Below are 12,351 nucleotides of genomic sequence, written 5' to 3'. Positions count from 1 at the left end.
GTGGTTGCTTTTTGTAAGTGTTCTAAATTAAGTACTATTTATTTGACATGAATTGCCATTGCAAATCAAAACCAAGAAAATCCAAAAGTTTTATTGCTCAAAGTAAGGAGTCCAAACCAAAAACTCCTCCCTAGAAGCCTGGAGAATGCAGACATCTGTGCAGTCAGGGACATAGTTTAAAGCCACGGCGACCACCGATGGGTTATAATGCCTTCCATATACTTGGACCAGCTACTGTACAGATGGGGACTAAAGGTGATGATGTCCTTTTTACATGTACCTCAAGGTTGGTCAAACAGGACAATGCACTTGAGCATCTCCACGTTCAGATCACCACAGACTAAATCCAGTACCACTTCGTTGCAAGCTATAGGACCCACTGTGACCAATTAAACCCATACCATGCATTTAAACTTGGAACAGAAGACAAACTGATTAAAAAAAAAAACAAGGCCACAGAGATTCCAACAAACCCAACTCAACAACTTAAAACGTAACATTAGCCCTTTCGTTTTATTTTATAACAAAACTTCAGATAAAGTGATCCAAACACGCACACTGTTTAAATACAGTTCTAAAAGGTCATGTGACAACTCGTGTGATCAGCTTAAAATTGACAGCCAAAAACGTTTAAAATCATGTGATCAGCTTTAAATCATGTGACAGCAGAATCCCCTGAACAAATCATGCATTAAGGCAACATACAAGTTTAAAATTGAAGTAAACAAAAATCAAAATAGGAATATCCTCTTTCTAAAGCTCTTAGTTTTAAAAGACAGCTAATAGAAATCTGGTCATTAATCCCTGGCCGAGAACTTGCATTAAGTATGAGCTGCCAATGTCATGTTCTTCCAACTTTAGTTGCCATGGGCCACCACATTCATTAGGGATTACCCTTTCCATAATTGCAAATTTAAAAATGTGGTCTGGCCATTCCACTAAGTGTTTGTTTGGCTAGGGCATTGTTTTTCCTTTGCTTAATGTTGTATAGATGTTCAGCAGTTCTTTCATTGAACTTGCGCTCAGTTTTGCCTATGTAGAAAACAGGGCAATGTTGACAGTGCAGCGTATACTACCCCTTCTGTCAAACAGTTAACTGTTCACCCATCAAAATGTAGGGGCAGATGGAACAGCATCCACATTTAGACATATGAATTTTGTTACTCTATTGTGTGGATGTTCTTAGTGTTCCACAGTGTTTTTAAGATTACGACCCCTTCTGTATATTGTGTGTGGTGTATCCCCCACTTTCTCACTAATGTGTCTGTCTTCACTTAGAATAGCCCAGTTCTTCTGGATAATGTTCCTAGTAGTTGCACTGTTAACATTGTAAGTTGTGATAAAAGATCTAGTAAAGGTTGTATTTTGTACTAATGATGTACGGGTGCAGGGATGTTAAGTTTAACTATAAGGAATAATATTGTCAGCCATTAAATCACTTGCTGATACATAAATTTCAGATCTTGATATTTCACTATGACCTAAAATTGGATTAAAAAAGTGCCTTTCTGTTGTCACTTCGTACATTTAATTTACCATACCAAGGGGATAACCTCTAGCGATAAACATACTCTTTGCTTCACATTCATCTGAAAAATGATCAAACCCTGATACCATTCATGCTGCCCTTATGAACTGAGCCTTGACTACAGCAAGTTTTTGGTGGGGGATGTGAGCTTGAAAAATGCAAATAATTGTTTGAAAAGGTAGGGTTTTGATAAATCTGTATGGAGAATTTGGCTCTTGAGTTATCTTTAGAAAGAAGTATATGTATGTGTGCAATCCATACTTGTATCTAAAGATGGTGAGCGCTCCAAATTCTCCACCCAGATTTATTGAAAACCCACATTTTCAAACATTTATTTGCATTTTTCAAGCTCACATCCCCACCAAACATATGCTGTAGTCAAGGGTCAAGTTTGTAAGGGCAGCACAGATGGTGTCAGGGTTTGATAATTTTTTAGATGAATGTGAGACGATAGAGTGTTTCTAGCTAGAGGGCATCCCCTTCGTATGGTAAATCAACTGAAGTACAAAGTGAATAAAAGAGAGGGGCTTTTTTAATTTTAGGTCATAGTGAAACATGAAGACCTGAGACCTGAAATTTATGCATCAGCAAGTGATTTAATGGCTGACAATATTACCCCTTCTAGTGAAATTTAACATCCCTGTACCTGTACATTTTCTAGTACAACTTGTAATGCTGACAGTGCAACTATTAGGAGAATTATCCAGAAGAAATTGGCTATTCTAAGGGAAGACAAGACACATTATTGAGAAAGTGGAGGATACACTGCACATAATATACAAAAGGGGTTGTAATTTTAAAAACATTGTGGAACATTTTAACAGAACATCCACACATAAGAGTAACAAAATTCCTTGCATGTCTAAATGCGGATGCTGTTCCATCTTGCCCCTACATTTTGATGGGTGAACAGTTAACTTTACATTTTATATAAAAGGAGCATTTAACTGACTGACAAGGAGGGTTAGTATACACTGCACTCTGTCAACATGGCCCTGTTTCCTACATAGGCAAAACTGAGTGCAAGTTCAAAGAAAGAATTGATGAACATCTATATGACATTAAGAAAAGGAAAAACAATGCCCTGGCCGAACACTTAATGGAATAACCAGACCATGTTTTTAAATTTGCAATTATGGAAAAGGTAACCCTTAATGAACGTGGTGGCACATGGCAAGTTAAGTTGGAAGAACATGAGTTATTATTGGCAGCTCAGACTTGATGCAAGTTCTTGGCCAGGGATTAATGACCAGACTTCTATTAGTTGTCTTTTAAAACCAAGAACTTTAGAAAGATGATATTGCTACTTTACTGGGCAGATTTTATCAGTATAGCATTTACTATTTAATTATTGCTCTTGCATAAAGCTATATGTATTATTGGTAAAATTTTACAGGTTGATGTATTCAGATATTCAGCCTTTGATTGTTTACTTCAATTTTGAACTTATAATATGTTGCCTTAATGCATGATTTGCTCAGGGGATTCGGCTGTCATGTGCTTTAAAGCTGATCACATGATTTAAACAGTAAGTTCACTTCATCTGAAAAAGTTATAAAACGAAAGTGCTAGTATTACGATGTTGTTCTTGTTTCACTGTTGCAGTCCTCACCTGTGGGTTATCCCTGCTGTGGTAGCCCTTGGCCGGCCCGAATACCAGAGTCAGTTTTTCTGTGTTTGCTGCTGTCGCTTGCTGTCTGATGTCAGTGCTGTAAAGGAAGGCATCCGACGCCATTACATCAGTCTTTCTTGCAGTGGACCCCATAGCAGAAGCAGTTTGCAAGTGTACCAGTCGGTTGCTAACAGAGTTTGAATTACAGCTGAAAACGTCTAAAGCCAAGTACCCTTTTGTGGATCCTTTTTTCTTGTACTAACCGATGTCCGAAAAAGTTAACAATTGTCTCACCTGTGGAAAGCAAATGTCACTTGTTTAGGCCGAGACCACGATGTCCCCCTGTTGCCGGTTCTATGCCCTCTTTAACTAGAGTACCTTTTGTCGTAGAGCTCTTATTGTAACCAGATATTTTCGTCTTCCATCTTCGTATTTGGAAATGGCGTCAGTCAGCCAACAACCCGTAGACATTCCAAAAAAACATAAGGATAAAGATAGAGACAGACCACACAAGGCTAAGCCTTCTGACGATTCTACCGCTAAGCAGATAGTTCTCTGGAATTCAGTAAGGTGCCTTCTCAGCCATTCAATATCTTTACAGGCCTCTACCGAGACCTTTTTGGAGTCTCATATGCAGCAGAAATCTTTGGTTGTCTCTGCTTTGGTTGGATCCGGAGCCGAGATGCAGGCACCGGCTTTCGAGGAGGTTTTTCTCACTACCGAATCTAGACCAAAAAAAGTCTTCAACTACCGTTTCTCTCAGACCAGTGGATACTCTTAGGCCTAGAGGCAAGGCCACTCCTATGAAAACTACCTCTAGCCACCATGATCCACCACCCCAAGCTCAAATGCTTCAAATGGCAGAAGATCGTATCACCCTTATAAAGGGTAGTCAGGCCACAGCATCCAAAAGGAAGAGACCTTTCTCCTGATATACTGGCAGAACAGGATTCTGAGACGTCTGATTATTCGGATTTTGAGGAGGAAGAGCAGGCTCTGACTGCTTATGAGGATTCAAATGCAGAGGAATCCATTCCTTCTGCCTCCCCACCAGAAGATCTTTCCTTTGGGGAAACACTTCACACCCTCGGGGAACATATTTCCACTGGGAATCGCAGGACTTCCAAACTTAGTCTTTTTTAGACTGAGGGAACTACCAAAACAAAAGATTTCAACCTTTCCTGAATGTGCCAGTTCGAAAGACTTAGGAGATTTACTGCACTCTACTTGTCAAGTGGCTAAACACTCATTGCACTGTGGATAATGCCCTAGAAGCCTCAAGCAGGAGAGCAGTGTCAGGATCTGTCACTAGGAGACCTTGCATGGTTGAAGGAACAACCTCTCCCTGAACATGTCCTATTTAAATTGCTTGATGCACCCTTGGATAAGGACTGCTTGTTTGGAGTTAAAGCAGAATAGGTGCTTAAAAAGATGGAAGACAAAGCAAAATGTATGCAAACAGTAAAAGATTTCCTTCAGGTACAATCTTCTAGGTTCAGCAAGAATTTTCCCTCAAAACAGTGGTCCTTTCCTGCACCTATCAGATGGGGGCAAGGTAAGCCCCTCGGACAGACCACTTAGACTCCTATCCCAGGGACAGCAGAGAGCCAAATAGTGGCCAATTCCACTCCAAAGGCAGGGAGTTCTAAGCCATCTCTCTATGGCAAAAACTCTTAATGACTCCCTCTTCCCACCCTCTAACTCTTTTCACTCAACCAAAAACTAGGAGGAAGGCTGTCCCTCTGCAAAGAAAATTTGTTTTCTGTAACAAAGGACCAATGGGTCTTAAAGATAATTTTTCAGGGATACAAATTCTCCTTCAGCGAACTCCCAATTCCAAGAAGGTACCCAGACTTGCCTCCAAATCACTGGGCAGAGGCAATGAAACCAGTCCAAACTCTTGTATCCCAGGGGGCAGTAAAACCTGTCCCCTCAGATCAAACAGGCAAAAGCTTTTATTCCAGACTATTCCTGGTTCCTAGAAAAGAGGGTACTTGACGCCCAATCCTGGATCTATTAATTCTGAACACCTTCCTGGTGGTCCCCAAATTCAGAATACCAACCTTGCAGCAACTGCTGCCTGTGCTGAAAAAAATGCCTGGTTAGTTACCCTAGATATCTCCACATCCCCATAAGGGAATCCTGTAGGAAATTTCTTTTTCTTCAGAGCAGGCTCGCAACACTTTCATTTCTCTGCGCTACCCTTTGGCTCATGTACTGCTCCCAGGGTATTCACCAAATGCTTAGCCCCGGCCATAGCCTTTTGCAGTCAGAAAAATGTAAAAATTTACCCTTATCTGGATGACTGCCTCATTCAAGCAGATTGCAAAGAAAAGCTCCTCAAGGACCTCCCTCTTTGTCAAAACCCTCCTAACCTCCTTAGGGTACACCATCAACAAAAAGAAATCAAGGTAAACACCCTCCAGGAAGATCATTTTCTTGGGAGCACAGCTGGACATAGCATCCCGAATGGCCTTCCTATTCCCAGAAAAGCAGAGCTTACTGCCACTATATTTTACCCAGCTGGCTTCCAGAAGTCACCTCACTGCGAGGAATTTCCTGCAACCCTTGGGGTACATGGCATCTTGCATCCTTCTAATTCCTCTGGCCATTCTTCACATGAGAAAACTAAGTGGTACCGAAAGAAACTTTGTTGTCAGCAGTTTCAACCTCTGGAGACCTCTCTACCTCTGATCCCCTGTATAAGGGCAGAATTTCTCTGATGACAGGGGCCTGTGCCCAGAACAAGGGTTTTTCTTTCACCCTCTTCCCAACCAGGCAGGCAGTTACCAGTGACTCCTCAGACATAGCTTGGGGCGCTCACCTAGAAGGCAGGTGCACCCAAGGTCTTTGGGATGCCCAGCACCTTCCCTTACACATCAGTCAGAAGGAAATTATGGCAGTACTAAAGGCTCTGACATCTTCAAACCCCATCTCAAGCCAAGGGTTGTCCTTATGAAAACAAACACCACAGTAATGTGGTACATAAACAGGGAGGGACCCAGTCTTACCATCTGTGCAGGCTAGCCATGAACCTCTGGCTGGCTGCCTCTTTCATGGGACTACACCTGATGGCCCAATACCTACCAGGGATCAACAACTCCCTGGCAGACCATTTAAGCAGAAACTTACTGGATCCCCACTAATGGTAGCTCCAGAGAAAAATATATTTTTACAAATCACCCGGGCGTGGGGGACTCCAGAGGTGGATCTCTTTGGTTCGCATCTCAACCATCAGCTGGAAAAATTCTGTACCAGGGAGTATCACCACCTAGCATGGAAGGTGGATGCCTTGACCTTCCCCTGAAACACCCTCTTTGTGTACGCATTCCCTCCTCTGCCTCTTATTCCCAAGGTACTGATTAAAATAAGGGAGGAGAGACCAAAGGCCATCCTCGTTGCTCTGGACTGGCCCAGACAGCATTGGTACCCCCTTACTGCGCAGCCTGACAATACAGCCTCCCCTGATCTCAGACCTCTTAACTCAGCTGGGTCTGCACCCAGACTTGTAGACTCTATCAGCATGGTTAGTGCTCTAAAGGCTAACAAGAGTCCCCTGTTAAGCAAACGGGTCCTAGACATTATCACAGAGGTCAGAAGGCCCAGCACCAGAAAATCTTACGCAGGGAAATGGAAGAGATTCTGCTCCTGGAGCCAATCCAAAGGGGGCAATACCTCACAACATTCTATCCCTCTTATCCTGGACTACCTAGCAGAGCTACTTAATAGTGGCATCTCATTCTCCTCTATTAAAATCCTTGCCTCAGCCATTTCAGCTCATTTTGATGCAGAACAGCCCCTGTTCTTCCATCCTTTGATTAAGCAATTTCTCAGAGGGGCTTCTAATATCAGACCTCCCAGAAGGCCACCCACTCCAGCCTGGGACCTGAATTATGTTTTGGAAAAACTAACTTTACCACCCTTTGAACCAGCTGCTTTAGCAGAACTAAGATACCTCTCCTAGAAGACTGCTTTTCTCCTAGCTATCACCTCAGCCAGAAGGGTTTCAGAACTTCAGGCACAGATGGCCATTGAGCCCCTTCATTATCTTCCATGCAGACAGGGTCTCCCTGAGGACTAATCCCTCCTTTATGCCCAAGGTGGTATCTAATGTAACTTTCAACCAGGCCATGCATCTCTACCCACCTTCTTTCCTAACCCTCAAAACAAGGGGAAAAGAATTCTGCACTCACTAGACGTGCGCAGACAGCTCATACTATCTGGACCATACTAAACCCTTCAGGAAAACAGACCAACTACTTGTCAGCTTTGCCCCGGGGCAGAGGAGAAGCCCATTTCCAAACAAACCATTTCCAAATGGATATCACACTGTATCCATTTCTGCTACACATTGCATGGGAACCCCCACCCCACCCCAAGTCTGTTCGAACCCATTCTACTAGGGCAGTCTCCACTTCCACAGCATTCCTCAGAGGAGTTTCCACCAGGGACATCCTGGAAGCTGCCACCTGGACTTCCGTCCATACCTTTACCAAGCATTACCACCTACATCTATTTTCGAAGGCTAGGGCAGGGTTTGCCTCTGCAGTGCTGCAGGGCTTGCTGACCCATTCAAAGGGCTCTTACTAATCCTACCATCCCTTTCCTCAGCTTTGGGAGTCCTCCCACAGGTGATGACTACAACCGTGAAAAACGAAGAACATAGTACTGTTGTGTACACTTGCCATAAATGTAGATGTTTGAGTGTATTCACTGTTGCAGTCCTGGTTTCCCAGCATCCTTCCTCCTTTTATCTTCTTTCTTTAGGGAGACATAAGTTTCTAACGGTGGCTTCTAGCCACCAGGACCACTTTGCCATATTTACTTGGGTGTCTTACTGGTTAGGGCAAGAAAACCTGATGTAATGGGCGTCTGCTGCCTTCCTTTATAGCACTGATGACCTGAAGTCAGACAGCAAGCGACAGCAGCCGACGCAGAAAAACATGGACTGTGGTATTCAGGCTGGCCGAGGGCTACCATAGCAGGGATAACCCCGAGGTGATGACTGCAACAGTGAATACACTTTAACATGTGCATTTATGGTAAGTGTACACAACTGTACTTTTTAAATTATTGAGCTGGATTTGTCAGAATCTCTGTGACCTTGTATGTGTTTTTTTTTTATGTATTTAAACTTATTGGAAACGGTCTCCATCCACCCCAGTATCATATTTATGGATGACTTTAACCCACTATTAATTGAGAATTGCATACCATCAAATGTACAGGTACAGAGATTTCTGGATTTAGTAAACACAAACTCCCTGGACCAGATTGTGAATACACCAGCTAGCGTTACAGCCATACTGGATCTGGTTCTCACTAACATGGGAGTGCTGCATACTTGTCTGGTAAGGTCAGACCACAAACCCCGAGAACACTGCTGCCAGAGCAGTGTTATTCACAAAAACCCTACACAAGCATGTTAATAGCTGTATAGAGGTAGCTGTACCCACCAGGACGAACAGAACTAACTCAAACAAGCCATCCTGGTGGAATCACAATGTCCTATAGGCTGTATGACAGGAAGAAAAACATGGCAAAAAGTAGGAGGTCTAAAACTTAAACAACTCTGAGGACAAATAGTCTATCAATGCCAAATTTGAGGTAAATTTGGCCTTTCAGGCCAAGGACAACCACAAGGCTTTCTTTAGCTATGTCCGCAACCTCAAAGGCAATACACAGTTGTGTGAAGAGCTTATTGTAAATGGAGCCACTTATACTGAGCCAGAAGATGAAGCAAACCTACTGGCTGACAAATTCATCTCCAACTTTACCCTGTCTCCCCCTCAACCTTCCCCAAGCAAATGCCATCAAATGTACCTCCCCTTGTTATCACTCTGGAACAGGTACTTAATGCTCTCTAAGGCGAAGAACACTATAACATTGGGCCCAGACAATATTCTAGGATATCGTCTAAATATAGACCTCTCAGGCCCTCTGGAATTGCTATTTAACTATAGCCTCCAAACAGGCTTTGTGCCTCATGAATGGAGAATAGCACAGTCCTCCCTTTGCACAAAATTGGGCCCTCTAAAGACCTGGTAAGCTACTGACCCGTCACTAGTCTCGTATGCAGAGCCATGGAAAGAATTATCGTAGAAATAATCAGTGACACAGGACACCTCCAGACACTGGACCCAGCCCAGTTTGGTTTCACCAAGGGCGGGTCATGCTTGCTTAGCCTGGTGGATTTCTTTGAGAAGGTCACCAGAGCAATGGATGAGGGCAAAATGGTTCACACTGCCTACCTTGACCTGGCCAAGGCATTTGGCTCAGTACCCCACTCGGGCAGTGTTGACAAACTTAAAAAGTTTGGTACAAACCCTTGTGCCACTCTGGTGGATAGCCACCTGCTCAGAGAGGACCCAGGAAGTTAGAATTGGGGAGTCCACCTCTATGAAGAGGCCAGTCACAAGCCAAGTTCCTCTGGGATTGGTCCTGGGAATGCTTCTTTTTGACATTTACTTCTCTGAAGTCAGGGCCAATGTCATTGACCTCTGGCTGACTTAAGTTTGCAGATGATTGCAAATTAGTAGCTGTCATTGAATCTCCCACCGACGCAAATGTTCAACAGGAAGGACTGACATAGACAAACAACTGGTGTTAGAGCCATGGGCTAAAACTAAATGCCAAGAAATGCATAATGGTTTTCTTGGTTAGTCATGCACCCCCTGGTGTAACTATCATTGACAACACACCCTTAAGAGTGGGCACAGACAGGGACTTGGTCAAAGGCTAGATTAGTGCGTATGTCCCTGTCTCATATCTAAAGTAGTAAGAAAATAATTTTATGTTGTGCACATTATAAACAGATATGGTATCTAGGTCCAAGGAAGTCATTGTTCCAATGTGTTCAGCATTCGTCAGACCTGTCATTGAGTACAGTGCCCCCTTTGTTATGTACTTAACGAGGGATATCCAACAATTAAACATCCACAGAGGTTCCTCACTAAAAGAATACAGGACGCCAAGTAACATGTCCTATGTATACTGCCTCAAGGTTGTATCCCTGTATTCGGTTTTGTGTATGCTGTTGAGAGGAGATCTGTACCTGGCATACAAGGCATTGTTAGACCCCACTCTTGACGGACCTCCTGCATATCTGCAAAACAGAGCGCAGCAGAATTTACCTGTTCTAAAGACTTAACCTTGCCTGTGATATAAATAGGACTTGCTGGCAAAAGACGTGTATCCCAGAGATATTACCCCTTCTCTTGAACAGGCTCCCCACCTGTGTGAGGCAGGAATCCTCCCTAACTCAATTCAACTGTAACTTGGACAATTGGATGAGGACCAGTAAATTCATGTGTGGTTTGGCACCTATGTCTATAATGGACACAGGCAGCCTGTAAATGATTAGTCTCCCAGGACCCTGCTTGTAAATGTTTCACCTCCCAAGCCTCTGCTTGCTCTTATCAGGGGTACCAGAACCTGTCAGAGATTTGAGATGCATGGCTAGGCTTAAAAAAGCCATTGAAGTAGTTAACCTAGTAAACGCCTTGAACGTGTGAATCTATAAGGTTTACTGGTGGTCTGATTTTCATGGTGAGAAAGCTTGAGTATGATTTTATAATGTGAATTGTATGACTAGTTTAACGTACTTACCCAGAACAGCCGTAGGCATTTCATAAATGTATTTTGATTATTGATTCTACTTAGAATAGATTCAAAGCATGACTGTTTGTTTTTTCTACCCTAGGCACCAGAGTCATACAAAAACGTGACAGATGTTGTGAATACCTGTCATGAAGCTGGCATCAGCAAGAAAGCAATCAAACTGAGGCCTATTGCAGTTATTAAGGGTTAAACTGCTACCACCTTCTACCAAAGTCCAGTTAAAAGTGCACTGAAACTGCAAAGCGTTTTAAGCCTTTTGAAATGCATTCTGAAGTTTACGTGGACAAGCTTTAACAGAGACTAGCTCCGAAAAGGAGTGATCTGTAGGTGGCACTGCTCCAGAATTTTTGTTAAATGTTTAAGAAATGACTACCATCAGTAGAACCAAACTAATAAATTACATAAGAGGCTGCCACGCTAGTAATATTTTGGTTTTGTTGGGTTTTTTTTTTTTGTTTTGTTTTTTTTAGCCAAGACTGCTGTTGTGGTAATGCAGAGGTTAGTTAGTGAAGACCATAAAGTGATTCATTTTGAATGTCAAATCATTAAGTACTCGAATGGGAACCAACTTAAAACATAGCATAATGTCTTCATAGCAGGATACTCCAAGTCGGCCTGCCCATGGAATGCCCTTCCTTCACATCCAGTTGTTTCTGTCTGAAACCGATACACTCAGGGCAAGCACACTTCCCACAGGTACTCTGTGATGATGCAGCTCCTACCACATTGAGTGCCTGTCTTCACTCCTATCCAACACATTGAGCATTAAATACAGGAACTTTTTTTAAGAAACATCAGTACTGTTGTGAGAATGGTGTATGTGAGATGGGAGAAGTCATGACCTTTATTGACCCTGTCTTTACTGCTGTGAAGAACTGCCATGAGTGCCATATTCCAGGCTGACTACAGAAAGATGCAAGAGGAGATATTTTTGCCTGCCTTGCACCTTAAGTGACATTAGAGAGTTCAGCTGAGGGTTCAGCAAGAGAGAGGCTTTTGTCATATTGCACCTCTGAAGGAAAAGGAAGGCAGATTTTAAGCTCCATTCTCTCCGTAGCAGTCCCAGCTCAGTCATCCCTCCCCAAGACTGTGTTTTTCATTGTGTTGTGACTTGACTATTAGGTGCTGAAGTTCAGACCCACAGTTGTTTTTGTGGATGACAGACCATTGATAGATGTACTCCTGACAACCACCTTGAGGGTAATCTCTGTTGTAAGCACACGTTTCCTAATGGTTGGTGACTGGAGTAGACCTGCAGTTGACTATCATCTGGGAGACATGATCTAGAAGTCTGATAACCTGGAATGTAGTAGTTGCTTTCAGGATAGTTGTCTTTTTGGATCCAGAGTCTAGATGATCTGGCAGGGCCTCCCATGTTAGAATTCTCAGGTGTTGCAACTGTGTCAGTCTGTGATGAGATTGGGCCTTTTGAGTGTGGCAGCTCAGCCTTGGCAAATATATGTAGGTATCTCCTTTCCTTGAATGTACACATCCACTGGTAGTACCTACCACTTGATCCCACATGTCAGCATTGTATGAACCCACTAAAGTGCAGAGGTTTGACCCAAAGATCCATTTGAGTTGCAGAGAG

The 12,351-nt window shown here is 43.0% G+C and overlaps 1 protein-coding gene across 1 annotated transcript in view; it reads left to right on the top strand.

The window, feature by feature from the left end:
* RTCB (RNA 2',3'-cyclic phosphate and 5'-OH ligase) overlaps positions 1-11,184 on the top strand; it is a gene marked incomplete in the record, with an annotated part of 159,070 nt that extends 147,886 nt beyond the window's left edge. Inside the window, 1 exon segment of the mRNA XM_044087476.1 lies at positions 10,843-11,184. Coding sequence (XP_043943411.1) covers positions 10,843-10,950 — 108 coding nt within the window.
* Between the last annotated feature and the right edge of the window lie 1,167 nt (positions 11,185-12,351).

Source organism: Protopterus annectens, chromosome 11.part0 (assembly GCF_019279795.1).
Source record: "Protopterus annectens isolate FY-2018-M chromosome 11.part0, PAN1.0, whole genome shotgun sequence".
Taxonomy (NCBI): Eukaryota; Metazoa; Chordata; order Ceratodontiformes; family Protopteridae; genus Protopterus; species Protopterus annectens.
Note: the sequence above shows the minus strand (reverse complement) of the source record. Positions and strands in the feature narration are given on the sequence as shown.